Source organism: Balaenoptera acutorostrata, chromosome 10 (genome assembly GCF_949987535.1).
Source record: "Balaenoptera acutorostrata chromosome 10, mBalAcu1.1, whole genome shotgun sequence".
Classification (NCBI taxonomy): Eukaryota; Metazoa; Chordata; class Mammalia; order Artiodactyla; family Balaenopteridae; genus Balaenoptera; species Balaenoptera acutorostrata.
This window is the reverse complement of record NC_080073.1, coordinates 37,580,982-37,604,029: the sequence shown is the minus strand read 5'-3', so window position 1 is coordinate 37,604,029 and position 23,048 is coordinate 37,580,982. Positions and strand designations below refer to the sequence as shown.

The 23,048-nt window shown below is 40.6% G+C and overlaps 1 protein-coding gene across 5 annotated transcripts in view; it reads left to right on the top strand.

The window, feature by feature from the left end:
* RAD54L2 (RAD54 like 2) overlaps positions 1-23,048 on the top strand; it is an 88,269-nt gene that overhangs the window by 15,453 nt on the left and 49,768 nt on the right. For all 5 annotated transcript variants that reach the window (XM_057554996.1, XM_057554997.1, XM_057554993.1 and 2 more), the window contains one exon: positions 22,823-23,018. In XM_057554996.1, coding sequence (XP_057410979.1) covers positions 22,877-23,018 — 142 coding nt within the window. In that variant the 5' untranslated portion in view covers positions 22,823-22,876. The remainder of the gene's footprint in view (positions 1-22,822; positions 23,019-23,048) is intronic.

The window sequence follows — 23,048 nt, the reverse complement described above, 5'->3', positions numbered from 1 at the left end:
AAAGAATAAAGAAGAAAATAATAACTTTTTTGGTAAAACTATCACTCAGATAAAAATGGTTAACCTTTTGGTGCATTTCCTTCTTGTCTTTTTTTTCCCCTATGCATATATAAAATACTTGCACATGTGTAATTCTATTTTTAAAATTGGGATCTAAATATTTATAAGATTTTTGCACATTTTGTACAACATTATATTGTAAAAATGGTCTTGAAGATCTTCCCCTGAAATTTGCTCTACTGTATCTATTTTATGTTCTCAGAAAGGCTTTTCCTCTAATAGGTCAGAAACCTCTTTGTCAGAGCCATCTGTTTCATATATTAATAGAGTTTTTTGTGAACCTCACCAGGTCTGTCTTGCAAGCTCTGGTTAGGACAAATTAGAATTCACTGATTGACCCAATCAGTGCTGTCAGTACAGATTCCTCTATCAGAGACTTGTGACCTGGTCTCATCTGTCAGCTGGCCCCTGTTAGACTTGCCCTTCATCTACTGACTCTGCAGTCGATATTTCAGATTAAACGTTTAAAAAAAAAAACACATTTTAGATGTTTAGAGGAAGGCTTGTGGGATTTTTTTTGTTGTTTGTTTTGTTTTTAATCAAAACCATGTGCTCTGGCAGCATCTTAAAGAACAATTCCATGTCAAGGGCATTTTGGCCAGTTTTTCTCCTTTGAAGATTCATTTCTGTTAATATTTCATAAGTGAAAGTAGCGAGTAATACCTTGTGACATGTACAATCAATACATTCCTTATAAGAAATCAAATGTGTGAAACAATAGCAGCATCAATAAATTAGCCTGTTGAAGTGGAAACTCTTACTCTTTCACATTTACTGTGTTTGAATTTTGTCTCCATTGATATTCTTCCTTCCCCAGGTTGTATCTCTCCAGCTGCCTAACCTCTCATAAGGAGTCTTGAATCTTAATCTGAATAGAGCATTTAGTTCCTACTGCTTACATAAATCTTACCTTTGGCATAGCAGGGAGAATATTTATGTTCCAGATACTTTTCATTTAGTAACTTCGGTGTCTTACACTTGGTAACTTTTGCCTCACCTGACTGCTTCAGAACTGGTACATTCTAAAGCCTTCCTTGGTTCCCTTCTTGAGCTATGGGTTGGCCTTTTGGTGTGGGTTATTCCGGCTCTCTCCATGTCTTTACTTCCCTACTGTTTTATCCACTCATTGTTTGTAGACTTGGTTTATCCAGTTTTGTCTGGGAGGAATGCCTGTTTTCTGGGCTTGGGGCCAATGTTTTACTTAACTTTTGGGTAAAACTACAGTATCCCAGCTGCTATTTCCAGAGATGAGCTCTCTGAAACCAGTTTTATTTGTTTAGAAACCAGATAGCACATATTATGGTGGAAGACGTTACACACATTTTAGAAATAAAAATAGGCTCTCCCTAAATGGGACATCGGTTGCCTGTATGAGAACCAACACACTGATGTGTATTGTACAATTTCAGCTACCAGGGCTTCCAGGTGGGCTGGAGCTGTGATAAGGCTGTAGTGTTTTCATGAGAGACACTGTAAAATAAGCTTCACATCTACATAGGATTTGTTTGTGTTGTGTTAAGTTATTGAGTCCTTATTATGTTACTGGTTCATATGCTGCATGAACACTTGCAGCACCTGAAGTGTAGGTGTCATTACCCCAAATGAGGAAAAGGTAAATTTGCTCTGGTTAAATGGCACCATTAACTAGGGTCTCTCTTGACATCTAAGAGTTCCCACTCCATGATATACTTGTTGCCTCTTCAGCAGTGCTGATAGTAAAAGCTAGGCTATATTGTAGCATCTGGTCTCCAGTCTGGGTTGGTGTCTGAGGAGGAAGTGACAGCAGCACCATAGGCCCTGGTTAGGGAAACCTGGAGGAGAAGTCTTATGTGTCTTTTTCACTGAGGCTTGAAGAATAGTACCCCACTAGCCCTGTTTATTTTACCTCCTAAATAGTTCTCAAATCTGGCCTTTCCTCTGGCTTTTTTACTGGTTATTTCCTGTCTTCTCTTATTGCATCTTACACATTTCTTCCAGCAAATATTTCTTCCAGACCATGTTTTGAATACTTACAATGTGCTAAATACTGAACTGTGTAATTTCACAGTACAATTTACATTTATATTATATTCATTCACTACCTCATTCTCTTAATAATCCTTGAAGGTAAGGGGTGCCTCCACTTTACAGATGAGGAATCTGTGACTCAGAGAGATTGACTTGCCCAAGGTCACGCTGAAAAAATGAGTTGGGATTTCAGTTTGAAACTGCATATACCTATGCTTTTCTATTCTATAACATTCTGTGGTGCAGAGTGATCTTTATAAAAGACAGAGCTCATCATGTTATTTTGATCTTCCTTGTAGGATAATATCCAATCTCCTTAACATATTCAGGGTGCTCCATGATCTTTGCCCTGTTGCTTTTCCAGGTTCATTTTCTACTCTTCCCCCATACTCCCTACTTTATGCTCCAGTAACACAACCTTCTTGGATTTGTTTAATTTTACATTCTGCTCTTTCTTGTCTCTCAATTATTGTTCATAGAGTTCCCTATCTTTGAACTCTTCCCTCCTCTTCTCTATTCATCTCCATTATCTCGTCCCCTCCATCCCCTACCCCACTCCCCACCCCCCCACCCACCCTGCCATTACCTAACTCTGTCCAACTCTTTCTTCAAAACTCGCTTTGGGCCTCATTCCTCTTAATGCTTGATCTGACCTGACCTGTGTTTGCTCTTTATCTTTGTGTCCCCAGTAGATGGTAGTTGTTTAATACGTTTTTGTTGAGCTGAGCAGAATTTTTGGAGGTATCACTCTCTAGAAAGCGACGTTCTAGAGACCACCAAACTTTCTTCTTGGTGAGCTGTTTTGTCAATTTTAATAACTTAGAGTAGGTAACGGTCAATTTCTGACATGAGGGATGTAACCTGTTATTAAAAAGGTTTTTCTGATTTTGGTACTTGAATGTATTAGAACTATCTTTGTGGAACCATGTTTTTTCTCCCTTTCTTAAAAAAAAAAAAAAAAAACTTACTTAGGCTGTGCCGGGTCTTAGTTGTGGCACGCGGGATCTTCGTTGCAGCATGTGGCATCTTTTAGTTGCAGCACGCGGGATCTTTTTAGTTGCAGCATGCAGGCTCTTAATTGCAGCACTCATGCAGGATCTAGTCCCCTGACCAGGGATCGAACCTAGGCCCCCTGCATTGGGAGCGCAGAGTCTTACCCACTGGACCGCCAGGGAAGTCCTCTTTCTCCCTTTTTAAATTGGACTTCTATTGCTGTTCACTATTCTTTATTGGCTAGTACCCTGGCTAGGAGGATGAATCCTTAACTAATGGATTTGGTTTCATATGGTGTATGTGCTTTCCAACTATTGGTTCTCAGTCATCATCTCTTCTGTTCTTTCTCTGAAGCTTTATAGAACAGCCTGATTCAAGATCTCAGAGCCTCTTTATGTCAGGGTACAGAGAATGTGCATTTTAGTAAAAGAACTTCTTGATTTCTAAGTCATGGTTTTTACACATCACCACTCCCCTGCCCCCTTGTGTTTATCAAAAATCACCAGAGTCAGCAGTTCGAATGTAGAATACCATGGCATTTGCTTCATCACTTCACTGAGAAGAGTTTATTCCTTTTAAACTCTTTTCTGTGTGTAAGCATTCAGTAGTATCTTTAGTGAGTTTTAACTGATCGTTAAGTCTGCACATAATGAAAGTATTGACTTTCCCTGACATTGGAAAAGGCCCAGATATGGGAAGATTAGTTACTAGGTGTCAGAGTATCAGCTTGTCCTCTATAGATCATGATCCCTTTTTCTTTGCTGAAGTTCTGTTCACGTAATTCTCTAGACATGCTATGGTTATTTTCAAATCTTCCTTAAAAATCAGTTACTTCCTGTTGTTTAGAGGCAGCTCAGAGGGAGACAACTTTTGGAAAGCAAAATTAAATAATTGATTCAGCTACTGATGGGCTTTTCAGAGTTTGTCCGCTGGCTATAGCATCTTTATCCCAGTGTTAATGCGTTATACACATTAGATACAAGCCTTCTGAAGTGGTTGAAACTGCTGCCAGGACCTGGTAAGAACTCAGGAAATCCACAGGTCAGGAGTATCTTCCCCAAAGCAGTGAAGCAATTTGTCTGTCTGCGTTACACAGGAAAACAAGAAAATGCCCACTGAGGTGTGGGCCGCAATTAGCAGAATGCAGTAGATTTGGGGTCCTCCTTTATATGTAACTGAAGATGTGAGATTTGTTATCTAGGATGCCTAACCAAATATAGAGTGAGGGCTTAGAAATAGAGGGACTACATCAGAAGTACAAGTGGGGCTCTTGGTGTGTGCCCTTTCCTTTAATCCTCTAAAAAAGAGGCTAATTAATTTTATTAGGATTCAGTAAATCATAGATATATATGGCTTCTTGGGTAAACCAGATATAGCCTGTTGAAGAAACTAGGCCAGATGTCATGTTATAATAGGGAGAAAAAAGAATTAAAAGGGTACAATCACAGCTTTGTGGGAGCATGTAGTATATGTTATTTGTATGTTTATAATAGGATGCTATTAAACACGTGAGGATCATGTGTTTGATTCCTTTTTACAAATCTAAATGAGGGAAGCTTTTTTTTCAAATATTTATTTATTTGGCTGCACCGGATCTTCATTGTTGGCGCGTGGGATCTTTAGTTGTGGCATGTGGGATCTTTTTAGTTGAGGCATGCGGGATCTAGTTCCCTGACCCGGGATGAAACCCGGGCCCCCTGCATTGGGAGTGTGGAGTCTTAACCACTGGACCACCAGGGAAGTCCCGCGGGAAGCTTTATTTCTTCCCATTTTGTTGATGATAATGGAGGGTGTGGGACATCTGAAGGCAGTGTCTAGAGATGAGAACAAAGAGGACTTTTCACTCCTGTACAGCACAGTCTGATTGCCAGTCTCAGATGCTTTGGGAAGCCTACAAAAGTTGCCAGGATTGAGCTTCATGAACTTGTATAAAGATTGAGCCTCCTCAGTCTCAGATTCTTTTCTGTTGAGATTCAGACCTTTTGTCGATAGGGTTGCTTAACACCAGTGCCCATGGGCCCCCCTTCTCTTGTTTTTAAGGAAAGGAGGCTTTTTTTTTTTTTTTTTTTTTGGCTGCTGTGGGTCTTCATTGTTGCACTTGGGCTTTCTCTAGTTGCGGCGAGCGGGGGCTACTCTGCATTGCAGTGCGCAGGCTTCTCATTGTGGTGGCTTCTCGTTGCGGAGCATGGACTCTAGGCACGCGGGCTTCAGTAGCTGTGGCACGTGGGCTCAGTAGTTGTGGCTCGCGGGCTCTAGAGCGCAGGCTTAGTAGTTGTGGTGCACAGGCTTAGTTGCTCCGCGGCATGTGAGATCTTCCTGGACCAGGGCTTGAACCCATGTCCCCTGCATTGGCAGGCGGATTCTTAACCACTGTGCCACCAGGGAAGTCCCGGCAGGTGGATTCTTAACCACTGCACCACCAGGGAAGTCCCAAAGAAAGGAGGCTTTGAGGCAACAGTACCGTCAGTTTCCTGGGCAGCTGACTGGCCTTTCCCAGGAATAGTCCCCTTGTTTAGCACAGGCTACTGAGCAGAGGATAGCCTGATGTCCTTCTGTTGCATTCCTGCAAGGATGTTTTCCCTTCACAGTATAGGTAGATTTATAGGAATCTGACCTTCTTGTCTCTTGCTTTTGTATGATTAGTCCCTCCTCTGTTTATACTTTTGAATTGTGAGCTCATCTTCAGTAAGGCTTTATCTTGGTGGTCCAGGTTGAGGTATATGCAAGAGATGTTTTACACTTACTTCTAGGCAACTAGGATGTATCACTTGCTTGGGGCCTTGTTAGTTTTGGTTAATTTCTTGAACCACCTAGGTAAGTATGTATTTCAACCTCAAATTGGTTTCAGGGCAGACTTCTGGTTACAGACTCCCATTGGATACCTTTTTTCTCCCCTCTGACCTAGATTGACACAAGATTTTATGTTGTCTTCTGTGTTGGTGGTTAGATTTTTTCTAGACCACTCTTTCATAAGAGTATAACTCTTCAACGTCCTGACCTTATGTAGAGGTAGCAGTCCCTTCTTTTTGCTTCTTTGAGCCCAGGGTATTATCTCTTTATCCCCCTGTCCCCCATCCCATCCCCTGCAAGGCTGGCACCCTCCTCTTCCCCTAGGACTGCTGTAGTGTCAGCAGTATTTGTTTGTGTTTTCAGTTTGCCTTTCATCATTGCTCCTTGGGGATTTCTCTCACTGTTTTTTGTGAAAGCAGTTGTGCGTTTAGAATGGATACTTATATAATTTTATCCATATTTCTAGGTGTTTTTGCAGTGGGAGAATTTGCAGGGTCTCCCCCATTGCCAAGGGGCCAAGCAGGACATCCTTGTCCAACTTGTTAGATGTACTTTGTTCATTGTGGTGCTATCTTGTTGGTTTCCACCAGATAGTTTCTAGAGCTGTTGACCTGAAATCTTAACTCTGGTGCTGTCCTGCCTTCATGACTCTGGTATACCCAGTATTCAAGTACTCACTCTCAGTTGATAATTTCTTTTGCAGATAATTTTATAGGCTTTTGCTACAAAAGTGGAATCAGTGGGGAAGCTATAAAGTGGTGCACTTAATCTTGGTTTGTGTTCATTCTGAAATTTGAAATGGAGTGCATTTCATAGTTCTTGATCAAGATAACAGCAGTGCTAACAGTATTTGTAAAACTGCATGGGTTGTGTCTACCTAGAGGGGTGGGATAGGGAGGGTGGGAGGGAGACACAAGAGGGAGGAGATATGGGGATATATGTATATGTATAGTTGATTCACTTTGTTATAAAGCAGAAACTAGCACACCATTGTAAAGCAATTATACTCCAATAAAGATGTTAAAAAAAAAAACTGCATGGGTTCTTTCCATCCTTCTATGTGAGTGGCATTTTTTAGAAGCCTGTCCAAGTTCGAAATTTATAATTATTTTTAAAATTTCAATATTTTATTTATTATAAAGAGTAAAATACAGCTTGTATAATACTAATATCAAGTCAAAAATCTAAGTAGAGGCCTGCCTACTATGTCTTATCTACACTGGTGCAAAAATAATGTATGAACTTCATTAAGAGCAGAACTATCTTAAAACAGGGACTTTTGAATGTGAAGAGGCCCATCTGTCAGAATTGTTTGTTATGGAAGGCAATATTTTTGTTTTTAGTTAATGGGAGAGATGATAAGGAGAGTCTGGAAATAGCTGTGTTGTGGGGTGTTCAGTAGTTTATCTATTAGCATGGCTGAGTGGCATCCTCTAGCCCTGGGTTTATAACACTCTGCAGATGCCACCATTGACTTAGCTGGGCCTTTTGTTCAGCCTTACTGTTATGTAACAATGAGTTGCACTCCTTATTCTTGTATGCTGTGGTGAGCAGGAGGGAGGATTAGCTCCTCGTCCTGTCATTTTTCTATTACTCACTCTCCTTCTCTTTTTGGGGCATTTTTATTTTGGCTGCAGTGCTGGGGCAATGTCCACTTGAGAATAGGTCACAAGAATATTTAATGACTACTTGTTGACTGAATGACCAGAAGATTGGAACTTTATTAGCCCTCTTTCCCAAATGCAGGCCTGGAATGTCTGTCCTTGAGATTTGGCAGTTGTCTCTAGGTGTTCCACTTTTATTCTTCACTCTCAGTCAACTAGATTGTTCTTGGATGGTGGTTGCCAACTGTTTTAGGTTGGCATAGTGACTGCTTATGAGGCAAAGGTTTGGGGTTTAATTCCAGGGTACAGCCTCACCCTGGTTAAAGAGAAACCACGCTGCCCCAGACTATACCGTTAACTGCACTAGGGTGAATGAGTATCCTTGGGCACCAAGGGACCATGTAAGAGAGTATAGATGTGTTTAAGGCATATGTTTATGTAATTAGGGGAGAAAAATGCATCACAAATTTCCTAGTGGGACAATAATGTCATTTTTCATTTTTGTATTAGGGATATAATTTTAAATTATGATTAGATTTGATTTGGTATTTGGTATTTATTCAAATGCTACCGACATCTTTGGTGTCCAAAAATGACATTTTTGTTGTTTCTGTTTTGGAGTCTTATGGCTTCTTGCTCTACATCTGAGTTTTCTTTCTTGAGGCATATATTTATATCACCCCCACAGTGCCTGGCACAGTGTCTTTATCACAGAAGGTACCTAAGCTTGGCCTGAATAAATTGCTAGCCCTTCTGCCTTTCCCTTTGACCATTCTTTCTCCAAATAACTTTCTTTTTTAAAAATTAATTAATTAATTTTTATTTTTGGCTGCGTTGGGTCTTCGTTGCTGCACGTGGGCTTTCTCTAGTTGTGGTGAGCGGGGGCTACTCTTCATTGTGGTGCGCAGGCTTCTCATTGTGGTGGCTTCTCTTGTTGCAGAGCACGGGCTCTAGGGCCTGTGGGCTTCAGTAGTTGTGGCACACGGGCTCAGTAGTTGTGGCTCTTGGGCTCTAGAGCGCAGGTTTAATAGTTGTGGCACACGGGCCTAGTTGCTCCGTGGCATGTGGGATCTTCCCAGACCAGGGCTCGAACCCGTGTCTCCTGCATTGGCAGGCAGATTCTTAACCACCGCGCCACCAGGGAAGCCCATCTCCAAATAACTTTCAGCCACTTTTTTCTTTAAAATATTTCTTCAAGCTTTTATTTCATCTCAGCCTTTGCCCTTCATCCCCACTATCATGACAATATCTCCTGGCCATAATATCCCTGTGTGAATTATCTTGGTCTCTTCATTATATCACCTCTCATTTGGTATATTGAAGTTTGGCCTTGTCTCTATGGAATAGCATCTTTATCTGAAGAGTGACGGGATGTACCCGACTGGGTATGCACACACACACAGGTCATCTTCCAGACTTTGACAGATGGCCCTTCTTCCCAAAGGTTAGCATCTGTTATTTTCTGCTTACAGAAATGAGGTTTTCCTGCCGATCCTCTTCTTACTTGCAAAATCTATAGTCTGAGTTTTGTCCAGACTCCATATGCTTTTTCCCCAGAGACATTATAGGAGTATTAATTTGAAAGAAGAAGCCTTTTTTCTACTTTATTGGCTTTAGGTCAGGTGCACACTTTCTTTCCCACTTATCTTTGCTAATATTCAGATGTCACTGGTTTCTTCAGTGTTTATGTCCAGTGATAGACTAGAGAGAGACTTACAGTGCAACTTTTAAGTTAACACTGATTGGTTCAGCGGTATGAATCTTAAACTACATATTTTTACAATGTTGGAGAGAGAGAGAGGGAGTGTGTGTGTGTGTGTGTAAGAGCCTAAGAACTGGGCACAGGTTGAATAACCTTGGCGGTAAAGTAACAGTGAAACATAATCTAGATTGCTTACATAAGTTTCGTTAGAAGACTGTTCTAAACTGGGCCACATCTACATGAAGAGGGAGGGCAAGCCAGTGAGTCCACTTTCTACCTGCCTGTGGCTTGCTATTTGTTTATGACATTGATCAGACCTAGAGCCTTCCAGACAGAACCCAGGTGAGATTTGCCTCAGAGATGGTTCCAGTTCTTGCTGGGCTCAGGGGAAGAGGGAGGGAAGCCTATTCCCTAGCAGGAGGACATACTGCCTGTTCATGGGGATGCTGGGAGGCTTAATTAGCCTTTTTAACCCTAAGTTATTGTGTCTTAAAGGAAAGGAATTTTGTTACTTATTTGTTACTGATTAACTAGGGAGAATAGTTAGCTAGGTAATCTTTCAAATCTGTACTTTGAAATAAGATATTTTTGTACTCATTAAGTGTTTAAATCTTTGGAGAACCAGAAACAGATGATTTTATTCTAGTCCTTGTTAACTGTCTTTTAGAAGGTTATTTTTTTATTTTTACCCCTAAATACTTCATTGTATATTTCCTAAAGACATTTTCTTACATAACTGCAGAGCAGTTCTCAAAATCAGGAAATAAAATACTGATACAATACTATTATCTAATCCATAGTCCATATTCAGTTGCATCAACTATTGTCCTCAGTACTGGCTTTTATAGCTATTTTCTTCCCCAGGTCCAGGACCTAATCCAGGATCCCACATTGCATTTAGTCTCCTTTAATCTGAAACAGTCCTTAGAGAATTGTTTTACATATATGGTAGGATGTGCACAGTTAGTCCCAGGATTCTTCCAATTCTCATTCTGATCCTGACTTCCTCATGCATTCTAGAGAAGGGTGATGCCACCTTGAGAGTCAAGGGATTGTGTTTGAATGGAACTCATTAGTGTAATTCAATTGTTCCACATTTTAGTAGCTGCTAATAGGTTTGGTTGTCGGAGGGGGTGTGTTGGCCAAGGGAGGGGGGAGGTATCTAATAGACAGGTGATGGTTAGACTCTATACGTATTTTATTAATTTTTAATTATTTTTTTCTATACGTATTTTAAATTGCTTAGGTCACTAAATGATCCTCCTTGGTTCTGCTAGTTTTTTTCCTAAATTTCATAATCAGTTTTTATTATTCATTGAAAATGTGGAAAACGGTGTTGGAAACAGATTTGGTTTATCTGTGGTTCTTTTCTTCCTTTGTGATTTGAGGAGGTGAACCCATTATGGATTCCCATTTACAAATTTGTGTATCATGTAATTACTAATATAAGTCAACTAGAAATGTGACATTTAGTAGTTTAAAGGTACAGGTTACCTGTTGCATTGAAGTAAATGCCACAATTTATTTTTGCATGTGGGAAGTCAAGAAATAATGGATCTTTAAATTTTCTATTCTTTGCAGATATAAATTTTTCCTGTGATTTGTCACTTATAAATCCTTGTGGCATTGGGATGTTTTCCATCACCAATAACCAATTCTCTGATTCTCTGTGTACCAACTGGGTGTTCAACAATTTAATTCTGATACTAACTACCCAGAGTTAGTGCAGACTCTACAGGTTAAGGACTCAGTCCCGCAAGACTACCCCTACTTCACATACCAGTCACAAGTCCTTGACTACCCATACTTCTCACTGACTGACTATAAATCAGGGGTTCCTATGAGCCCCTCTTTAGGTTCAAAAATTTGCAAGAATGACTCATAGAACCCAGGAATATACTTATGTTTACTGGTTTATTTTATAAAGGATACAACTCAAGAACAGCCAAATGGAAGAGGTGCATAGGGCAAGGTATGGGGTCGGGGGGGTTGTTGTGGAGCTTCAGTGCCCTTTCCAGGTTCCACCCTCCCAGCATCTCGATGTATTCACTGACCCAGAAGCCCTCTAAATCTCAGTGTTCAGGAGTTTTTATAGAATTTAATCTCCAGTTCCCTGCCCCCATCTTGGAGGCTGGTGGGTAGGACTGAAAGTTCCTGCTAGTCATTTGGTCTTACTGGTGACCAGTCCCATCCTGAGGCTTTCTAGGGACCCCACCCTAAATTACTTCATTAACATAAATTCAGGTCTGGTCAAAAGGGGCTTGGTATGAATAACAAAAGACACTCCTATCACTCAGAAAATTCCAAGGGTTTTGGGAGCTCTGTGCCAGGAACCAGGGGCAAAGACCAAATATATTTTTGTATTGTACCATAGGCACCATAAGGGGTCTACAGCTGACTAGCATTACCATTCATTTTAGAACCGTGAGAAGTGGAGCCAGAAGAGTTTACCTATGTCGTTAAGGAGCTAAGTGCACAGAGTGCCCATGTCACTGACAAGGCCGAAGTGAGAAACTTGAGTAGCCATAGAAATACAATTATGTGAATATATATTGCAAAATAGTAGTCATCCATTAGAACTTTTATTTATAGTAGATACCAATTTAGGAAAAAACCGCAGTGTACAGCCTCTATGTGATGTAGGTATAATTATTTTAAAAGAAATAATAACTGAAAATCTAAAGTGATCAGCATCAATTCAGAAAGTTAGTGGCTAGTTATAGTATAGAAGGATTCATGTCAGGGTCCCTGCTATAGTCTTATTTTTAAAAGCTCTGATTTGATGAGATGCTACTTGCATAGAGCTTTTTAGGATTGTGTCTCGTGGGTAGGTTGACTAGATACAGAGAAGTCTTTACCAAAGTTCATGCTGAATGTTTGCAGGGCTGTGAAGGGTAAACCATCCTCTCTGTGCACAGCTTGTAGTTGTCTGGGTTTGAAGCACCCAGACTGAACTCCGTGGCTTTATGATAGAACTCTTAGGAGAGGGAGGGGTCTCAGAGGGCTAGGGGAAGAGACTGGTGAGGGAAGTGGAGATGGTTGTGGTGGGGGAGTCAGATGGGACACCAAGCATGATTTGGCCTCTCTCGAAGCCTCTTCAGTCTCACCATGTAGTAGATAAACCTGACCTGCTTTTAGGCTGATCTGGACTCAGGGCTGGCTTAGGCTCCAGGAAGCCTAGGGAAAGTGGGCCATCCATGCCCCTGCCAAGTTGGCCCTTATCTCTGAAATCCCTGTTTTAAGAAGTTAGAGCTGTGTGGAAAGAGATACAGGACTCACAAGTTGAATGGTAACATATTTAGCCAGAATTGCTTTTACTCTTGCCTCATCTCCTGTATTTAGAGATCCAGGGATCTTACTTTTTTTTTTTTTTTTAACCACCCTCATATTACACAGATCTGATGTTTTAACATATGTGGTGTATGTGTGTGTGTGAGAGAGAGAGAGAGAGAGATTTTTTCAGAGCCCAGATTTCTCTGGGGAGCAGTGGCTATGTCACACAGGCTTCTCATAGATAGCCAAAGCTGTCATCCCTGCTTTAGCTCCTATCTTCCCAGATCAATTGTTTATTCTCTCCCTCCCCCCCTCCCTCCCTCTCCTTCCCTCTTCTCACCCCTCCCTCTTCTTTTTTTTTCAGCTGCCTCCATAGAGAATGAAATGAATCTTTCATTTGCTCCCCTCAGCAGTGGCCTAGGGCTTTACTCCTACTTATTCAAAACTCCTAGGACTGGCTCTGCAGGGATGTGCTTCTCAGAGACCTCTTGGATGAAGGGCATAAGCCAGGGAAGCTTTACGAGGCGGGCAGTGTACACAAGGAACCTCAGCCCTTGGCTATTTTAAAGAGGATGTGGATAGCAGAGATTCAGTGGTAAAAGTGAAAATTTGACTTTGCAAATGTAGTATTAACTTCAGTTATTGAGAAAATTTGCCCTTGATGGTTAATTACATTTATAAAATAACCTGTGTGTATCATTTATATATCAGATTGATTTTGTTTTTTTATTTGAATATGGTATGGAGTATTTTATGATGTTCATGTAATGTGGTCCTCCGCTCGTTACATTAAAAAAAAAAAAATGCCAATTTTTCTTTCTTTGTGATACCTGAAAATTTGGGGGAAAAGACCATAGATCTTAGAGTTTTGTTGTCTTAGGAGAGCAAGTTCTCAAACTTACTCTTAAAAATTATTGAAGACCCCAAAGAACTTTTGTTTATATTGGTTATATTGGTCAATATATGCTGTATTAGAAATTAAAACTGAGAAATAAAAAAATATTAATTCATTTTAAAATAATAAAATAATTATGTTAACATAAATAACCTTTTAAATGAAAAATAACTATACTTTCCAAAACAAAAAAATTAGAAGGGTAGAATTGTTTTACACATTCGAAAATTTGAAAATGTCTGAGTAGAGACAGCTGGATTCTCAGATCTGGTTCTTCATTTAGCTTGTTGTGACTTACTGTTTTGTTGTTGACTTATCGTATTGTTGGAGTACATGAAGAATGTAGTTGGAGAAGGGAGGAGTGTTTTAACATCCTTTTCAGATAACTGTGGGTATTCTTTGTTTTATTTATTTTTTATTTTTGGCTGCTTTTGGGTCTTCGTTGCTGCACGCGGGCTTTCTCTAGTTGCAGTGAGCGGGGGCTACTCTTCATTGCGGTGCACGGGCTTCTCATTGCGGTGGCTTCTCTTGTTGCGGAGCATTGGCTCTAGGGATGTGGGCTCAGTAGTTGTGGCTCACGGGCTCTAGAGTGCAGGCTCAGTAGTTGTGGCGCATGGGCTTAGTTGCTCTGCAGCATGTGGGATCTTCCCGGACCAGGGCTCGAACCCGTGGCCCCTGCATTGGCAGGCGAATTCTCAACCACTGCGCCACCAGGGAAGCCCCACTGTGGGTATTCTTTACTAGTATACCGAAACGCCGAAAAATGGTAGTTTCTTCAAGGTTAATTGTTACAGAGACTTTGAAACCATATCAAGGAACTTTTTGTATTCTGTTACATTAAAATCCATTGGTCTATCTTGCACTTTGAATGGCTCCTTAACCCATGCATGATTTTGACTTTCTGGCTCCCTTGAAAGGGTCTTTAGGACCCTCAGGACCACCTGAGGGAACCACCCTTTAAAAACTGCTGTCATAGAATCTGGAAGGGGTCTTAAAGATGAACTCAGGCCCATCTTTCTTCTAGGCTGGAATAAGAGGGGTAATGGAAGTTGTGGGAGAACTGATATGCCCAAGGTAATGCAGCTAATTTCCCATTGAGCTGTGACTATAATTTAGGTTTCTTGACTGATTCTTTAAACATGGCTTCAGTGCCTCTGCTGTGCTTGGTGCTGGCCTCACTGCATTGCCTTTTGGGAGAGTTGTCTCCTGTGGCCCTGCTTCTTGGAGTCTTGAATGTTTGTTCACCTTTCCTTCCTTATTTTGTCTTAAGTTCCTAATTGCCAAAAGTCTCTTTAGATTTCTGAATAAAATATTTTGATCTCTTGTCAGTTTAACTCTGTGGCTGCTTGTGTGTATTAAATGTGTTTTTAAGTAACTGAAAGATAATCAAAAGGCATTTGAGCTACGTGGAAGTTTGAAGTACACATCAGGTCTTTATCTTGCACAAGAAAGGTGTTTTGAAATAACTTTAGAGCTCCACAGTCGATCTCTCACAGCAGATTGGAAGAATCTTGTAGATACCCAGGGAGTACTAATATATACGAACTGAACTCTTTTTCCCCTTTGAATTACTTAAATTATTTGACTAATGGGTTTCTTTGAAGGGATGTTGCTTAAAGTTTTGGGCTGAATGTTTTCATGCTCTGAAAACTTTCCTCCCCTTGTAAATTAGCATAAATGCATGGTTTTGTTTATATTCTTAATGGAAAAAAAGGTGTGAGTGGCACTTGCTGTTGAATTGCTTTGAGATCATTTGAGGAAATTTAGTATTACTCAAGGTCACCAAAATTAATGAGGACATGGCAGTTTGGAATGGATTATTTTTATCAAAGGCAGGATCAGGATGCTGCTGAGGAACACAAAGACATCTCTGAAATTTCACGGGCTGCCCTGCAGTGGTGAAGCAGTGTGTGATTGCATTTTTCAGTGTGGGCTCTCCAGGCATGGTCTGCTTTGTGAACAAAGGCTTTATGTGTGTGTGTGGGGGGGGGGGGTGGTTAAGTTTTTAGTATTAGATGTTTTATATGTTTGTTTGTTTTTTTATACTGCAGGTTCTTATTAGTCATCAATTTTATACATATCAATCCCAATCGCCCAATTCAACACACCACCATCCCCACCCCACTGTGGTTTTCCCTTGGTGTCCATACGTTTGTTCTCTACATCTGTGTCTCAATTTCTGCCCTGCAAACTGGTTCATCTGTACCATTTTTTTTTTTTTTTTTTTTTTTAAATTTATTTATTTATTTATGGCCGTGTTAGGTCTTCATTTCTGTGTGAGGGCTTTCTCTGGTTGTGGCAAGCGGGGGCCACTCTTCATCGCAGTGCGCGGGCCTCTCACTGTCGCGGCCTCTCTTGTTGCGGAGCACGGGCTCCAGATGCGCAGGCTCAGTAATTGTGGCTCACGGGCCTAGTTGCTCCGCGGCATGTGGGATCTTCCCAGACCAGGGCTCGAACCCGTGTCCCCTGCATTGGCAGGCAGACTCTCAACCACTGCGCCACCAGGGAAGCCCCTGTACCATTTTTTCTAGGTTCCACATACATGTGTTAATATACGATATTTGTTTTTCTCTTTCTGACTTACTTCACTCTGTATGACAGTCTCTAGATCCATCCACGTCTCAACAAATGACTCAATTTTGTTCCTTTTTATGGCTGAGTAATATTCCATTGTATATATGTACCACATCTTCTTTATCCATTCGTCTGTCGATGGGCATTTCGGTTGCTTCCATGACCTGGCTATTGTAAATAGTGCTGCAGTGAACATTGGGGTGCATGTGTCCTTTTGAATTATGGTTTTCTCTGGGTATATGCCCAGTAGTGGGATTGCTGGATCATATGGTAATTCTATTTTTAGTTCTTTAAGGAACCTCCATACTGTTCTCCATAGTGGCTGTATCAATTTACATTCCCACCAACAGTGCAAGAGGGTTCCCTTATCTCTGCACCCTCTCCAGCATTTATTGTTTGTAGATTTTCTGATGATGCCCATTCTAACTGGTGTGAGGTGATACCTCACTGTAGTTTTGATTTGCATTTCTCTAATAATTAGTGATGGTGAGCAGCTTTTCATGTGTTTCTTGGCCATCTGTATGTCTTCTTTGGAGAAATGTCTATTTAGGTCTTCTGCCCATTTTTGGATTGGGTTGTTTGTTTCTTTAATATTGAGCTGCATGAGCTGTTTATATATTTTGGAGATTAATCCTTTGTCCGTTGATTCGTTTGCAAATATTTTCTGCCATTCTGAGGGTTGTCTTTTCATCTTGTTTATGGTTTCCTTTGCTGTGCAAAAGCTTTGAAGTTTCATTAGGTACCATTTGTTTATTTTTCTTTTTATTTCCATTACTCTAGGAGGTGGATCAAAAAAGATCTTGCTGTGATTTATGTCAAAGAGTGTTCTTCCTATGTTTTCCTCTAAGAGTTTTATAGTGTCCGGTCTTACATTTCAGTCTCGAATCCATTTTGAGTTTATTTTTGTGTATGGTGTTAGGGAGTGTTCTAATTTCATTCTTTTACATGTAGCTGTCCAGTTTTCCTAGCACCACTTATTGAAGAGACTGTCTTTTCTCCATTGTATATCTTTGCCTCCTTTGTCATAGATTAATTGACCATAGGTGCATGGGTTTATCTCTGGGCTTTCTGTCTTGTTCCATTGGTCTATGTTTCTGTTTTTGTGCCAGTACCATATTGTCTTGATTACTGTAGCTTTGTAATATAGTCTGAAGTCAGGGAGTCTGTTGTAAAGTTAGATTGTTTATTTGAGATTTTTCTGGTTTCTTGAGGTAGGCTTGTATAGCTATAAACTTCCCTCTTAGAACTGCTTTTGCTGCATCCCATAGGTTTTGGATCATCGTGTTTTCATTGTCTTTTGTCTCTAGGTATTTTTTGATTTCCTCTTTGATTTCTTCAGTGATCTCGGTTATTTAGTAACGTATTGTTTAGTCTCCATGTGTTTGTGTTTTTTACGTTTTTTTCCCTGTAATTCATTTCTAATCTCATAGCATTGTGGTCAGAAAAGATGCTTGATATGATTTCAATTTTCTTAAATTTACTGAGGCTTGATTTGTGACCCAAGATGTGATCTATCCTGGAGAATGTTCTGTGCGCACTTGAGAAGAAAGTGTAATCTGCTGTTTTTGAATGGAATGTCCTATAAATATCAATTAAATCTATCTGGTCTATTGTGTCATTTAAAGCTTGTGTTTCCTTATTTATTGTCATTTTGGATGATCTGTCCATTGGTGTAAGTGAGGTGTTAAAGTCCCCCACTATTATTGTGTTACTGTCGATTTTCTCTTTTATAGCTGTTAGCAGTTGCCTTATGTATTGAGGTGCTCCTATGTTGGGTGCATATATATTTATAATTGTTATACCTTCTTCTTGGATTGATCCCTTGATCATTATGTAGTGTCTTTCCTTGTCTCTTGTAACATTCTTTATTTTAAAGTCTATTTTATCTGATATGAGTATAGCAACTCCAGCTTTCTTTTGATTTCCATTTGCATGGAATATCTTTTTCCATCCCCTCACTTTCAGTCTGTATGTGTCCCTAGGTCTGAAGTGGGTCTCTTGTAGACAGCATATATATGGGTCTTGTTTTTGTATCCATTCAGCAAGCCTGTGTCTTTTGGTTGGAGCATTTAATCCATTCACATTTAAGGTAATTTTCGATATGTATGTTCCTATGACTATTTTCTTAATTGTTTTGGGTTTGTTTTTGTAGGTCCTTTTCTTCTCTTGTGTTTCCCACTTAGAGAAGTTCCTTTAGCATTAGTTGTAGAGCTGGTTTGGTGGTGCTGAATTCTCTTAGCTTTTGCTTGTCTGTAAAGCTTTTGATTTCTCCATCGAATCTGAATGAGATCCTTGCTGGGTAGAGTAATCTTGGTTGTAGGTTGTTCCCTTTCATCACTTTAAGTATATCATGCCACTCTCTTCTGGCTTGTAGAGTTTCTGCTGAGAAGTCAGCTGTTAACCTTATGGGAGTTCCCTTGTATGTTATTTTTCTTTTTTCCCTTGCTGCTTTCAATAATTTTGATTTGTCTTTAATTTTTGCCAATTTGATTACTATGTGTCTCAGCGTGTTTCTCCTTGGGTTTATCCTGTATGGGACTCTCTGCCCTTCCTGGACTGGGATGGCTATTTCCTTTCCCATGTAAGGGAAGTTTTTGACTCTAATCTCTTCAGATATTTTCTCTGGTCCTTTCTCTCTCTCTTCTCCTTCTGGGACCCCTATAATGCGAATGTTGTTGCGTTTAATGTTGTCCCAGAGGTCTCTTAGGCTGTCTTCATTTCTTTTCATTCTTTTTTCTTTAGTCTGTTCCACAGCAGTGAATTCCACCATTCTGTCTTCCAGGTCACTTATCCGTTCTTCTGCCTCAGTTATTCTGCTATTGATTCCTTCTAGTGTAGTTTTCATTTCAGTTATTGTATTGTTCATTTCTGTTTGTTTGTTCTTTAATTCTTCTAGGTCTTTGTTAAACATTTCTTGCATCTTCTTGATCTTTTTGCCTGCATTCTTTTTCCGAGGTCCTGGATCATCTTCACTATCATTATTCTGAATTCTTTTTCTGGAAGGTTGCCTATCTCCACTTCATTTGGTTGTTTTTCTGAGGTTTTATGTTGTTCCTTCATCTGGTATATAGCCCTCTGCCTTTTCATCTTGTCTAGCTTTCTGTGGATGTGATTTTTGTTCCACAGGCTTCAGGATTGTAGTTCTTCTTGCTTCTGCTGTCTGCCCTCTGGTGTGTGTGTGTGTCTTTGTGTGTTTATTTCCTCCTGAGTGTCTCCCTGCCAGGGGTGTGTCTAAGGGCTGTGCCCACATGATTAATTCTGCTGATTCTTGGCCAGGCAACACTTTACAGACAGGTGTCATCTTTTAATTTAGCAGGGCAGAAGACCCTTTTCCTTCACTCTCAAGATTGCTTTGAGAGGCTCGACTGGGATTGGCTGTGTGTTTCTTCGTAATTATAGCCTCCTTTTAGCAATCCCAATATATTAAACTGTAGAAATTAACATATTACTTAGGGGTTGAATATTTTCCTTTCAGAGTGGTTCTGTTTGGAGTTCCTTTAATAGCTAGGTCTCCCATTTCATTAAAATAGAATTTGAGTCCCAGAATTTGCTTTGTAGGAATACAGATCCTTATCAAGGTGCAACACACCCATGATCACTTTCCTAGTGTCTCTGTGTCTTAGAGGCAGAGCTTCTCTTAACTGGAGATTGAAGCAGTGTTTCACATGGGATGAGGAGCAAATGGGGAGATGCATTTTTTTCCTCATCAACTTTTTTCTCATGTCTGTCTAACAGTTCTACTAAGAGCTAATTTTTTGAATCAGGGCTGCCTTCCCTGTGTTCTGAAAGGCTTTGCCCACATGGAAGTGTCTGTGTGGGTGGGTGGAGCCCCTTAGAGACAAAGTGCAATTGACTGTGCTGCTGCCCCCTGAAGATCAGCTTTTCCTCTGCCATTTTCCCTTTGTTGCTTTTTTGAAGGTGATCAGTAACAGCAAAACCTGCCCCTTAAGTAGTTGGTATGGTTCTAAAGAGCTGAGAAAAGAATTCATTGTGTCCTCTATGTAAAGAAGTTTAGTGGCTCATGGAAGGGAAGGAAAGAGAAAAACCAAATTTGATGGGACTTAAGAAATCCATTACTTTCCAGTTTCTTCTCTGTCATGGGCATCTGATGGCCTGGGTAGTATTTTAAAGTTTCCTCTGTTTTTAAAATGTTTTGAGAAGGGGGCTGGATCAATGTCTTTCATAGTCTAATATGTGTGGTTGTTGAATGTTTAATTGATGTTTGCTTCTGTCTGTCAGGAGCTTGGGGCTGAGGTTGTTTTGAAGATGTTTGTTAACTGGGGGTTTACAGGCTTTTCATTGTTATTGCTGACCTCTCAGTGATTGTCATTCTTCCATCACCACACAATTTCTTCTCTAAAATGACAGGAATTCAGATTACCTAAAGGTACTTGCTAATTAAAAATTGTTCTCTAAAAGCCACTCCATAATCAGCCAGGCACACTGTAAGCAAAACACTTATTAAGCAGTCTAGAATGAAACAGGGGGTTTATGCTGATTATGAACATTGACTTCCAAACACAGAGTAGTTGCTGATGAATTATCATTATACTAATATTTAGAAATAAATTTCACTTCTAAACCTGCTGATATTTAATTGGTTTACTACTTCCTTTCTAAAACCTAATGAACTAAAGATACAGGTTTCCTTCAGAGACTTGTAATCTGCTTTGTCAGTGAATGGTAGCTCAGCATTAGTTATATATATATATATATATATATATATATATATATTTTTTTTTTTTTTTTTTTTACTACTTATTTTATTTATTTTATTTTTGGCTGCATTGGGTCTTCGTTGCTGCGCGCGGGCTTCTTCTCTGGTTGCGGCGAGCGGGGGCTACTCTTCATTGCGGTGTGTGTGCTTCTCATTGCAGTGGCTTCTCTTGTTGCGGAGCACAGGCTCTAGGCATGCGGGCTTCGGTAGTGTGGCACATGGGCTCAGTAGTTGTGGCTCGCAGGCTCTAGAGCACAGGCTCAGTAGTTTTGGTGCACGGGCTTAGTTGCTCCGCGGCATGTGGGATCTTCCCGGACCAGGGCTCGAACCCATGTCCCCTGCATTGGCAGGCGGTCTTAACCACTGTGACACCAGGGAAACCCAGCATTAGTTATATTAATATTTATTTGTGGATCACTTTTCTTCCCTGTACCTTAATGCCCTTTGTAAATGTTTTTGGAAGTGTGTTATTAATGCAAAAATTTGAATTTTATTACTAAATCATTTCATAGCTGCTCTTTGCTTTAGTTGTCTTGAGAGGCTAAGTACGTGACCCATCAGGACATACACAGTCATTATTCCTGTGGTTTTTAACTGAGCAGTCTTAAACTTAAATTCTAGTTTTCCAAAATTCTAAAGGATCCAGTTTGCTTTGTTTGTTTCTGTTTCTGTTCGGGAGAACATAGAAATTCTGTTTCAAATTGTGTCTGGACCTTAATAAGAGATTCCAGTTCTGGAATAGTATTTGTGTTGAATAATTAGAGACTTGTGTTTCCTTCTTTTTTTTAATTTTGGAAGATGGGAGGAATTTTAGGATGACCTAATTCTGGATGTGGTTGTCTACAACAGTTTGTCTTATAAAAGATTATTTATCTTGTGCCCCTCTCCCCCACATTTTATTATTTTAAAAAAACCAAGTATACCAAAAAATTGAAAGAATTGGTGAATCTTCATGTTAATATTTTGCTCTATTTGCTTTATCACAAAACAATCCGTCTAGCTTTCTTTATCTTGTTTTTTCTTTCCACTCAAGAAGAAATGACCTTGCTAATAGTAAAGTGGAGAGAGAGACAGATAGACAGACATGCATAGTGCCTGACACATAGTAAATGTAATAGAGCTGGTTGGCAAGAGAGAGAGCGAATGTGAATGAATGAATAGGACATGTTCTAGATTTAGGATACAAAGAGGCAATTCCCAGCTAAATCCCTGCCATTAGGGCCTTACTGTTGGGTCAGGAGGTGAGAAACCAAAGAAGGCAGACACTTTGCCAGGTAGCTCACATGAAGCCTTCGGTGAAGGTCAGCATGGTTAGCATGGCTACTGGAGTTCTGGAGTTCAGAAGAGGGAATATGATCCCAGAAGACTGGGGCAGTTGACAAAGGCTTCTTGGAAGAAATGGAGGTGGAAATGGGCCAAGAGATAGGGCAGAGCCTGAGAACAGAGATGTGGGCACAGGGGCATTCTGAGCCACGGGGAGCCTGAGGCTACCTAAGTATTTGGGAGGAGTGACAGTGTGATAAATAGCCAGTAGCCTGTAAGTGCTTTATTCAGGTGACTGGAGAGTGGACCATCTTCCTTGTAGTGCTCCAAGGCAGGGCCCACTCCTTATTCCCTGAGCACTCCTAGTTACTCCCGCTCCAGGGCTCCGCCTTTGCTGCTCACTCTGCCTGACTCAGTCCCTCCAGATGTCTGTGTGGCTCCCTCTTCCTTCTGGCCTCTGCTCAGTGAGAACGTCCCTGTTCCCCCTATATAAAATAACAGCTCCTTCTGGCCCACACTAGCCAACTAGCACCCTCTAACATACTTTTTTCTTCTTTCTACTGTGTCCCCAAAGCCTAGTACAGTGCCTGTGATTATATATACATGTATATGTATATATATAGATATAAAGAGTTGGTGCTCAGGAAACAGTTGATGCATGAAGGAACGAACAAATGGGAATTCTGAGGTGTATAGGGCATTTGGGCAAGAAAATATCTTAAAGGGACCAAACAAGCAGCTAAGAGAAGCTTGAGCTGGGCAGAGAGTCACCAAAATATGTCTTAGGGCCAGTGCCCTTGTGGGGAAGGTTGAGATTTGGGTATGGTTAGCTGACCTGCTTAGAAAAGCTCCCAGGGAATTCATCCTTGACATTTTCTCTTTGAAAAATTCATGCTCCTAAGTGAAGCCTTTGGTGATTCTGATGCCTCTTGTGCTCCTCCTAGGATCCCTGCAGTGGACCATGAGACGGTAATGTCCACTGAGGACCTCTGGGAGCCATGTCAGACGAATCCGCCTCAGGGAGCGATCCAGACCTGGACCCAGACGTGGAGCTGGAGGATGCGGAAGAGGAGGAGGAGGAGGAGGAGGAGGTGGCAGTGGAGGAGCATGGCAGGGATGACGAGGAAGACCTGCTGGATGGTGAGTGACTCTAGTGAGTGACAGAGGTTG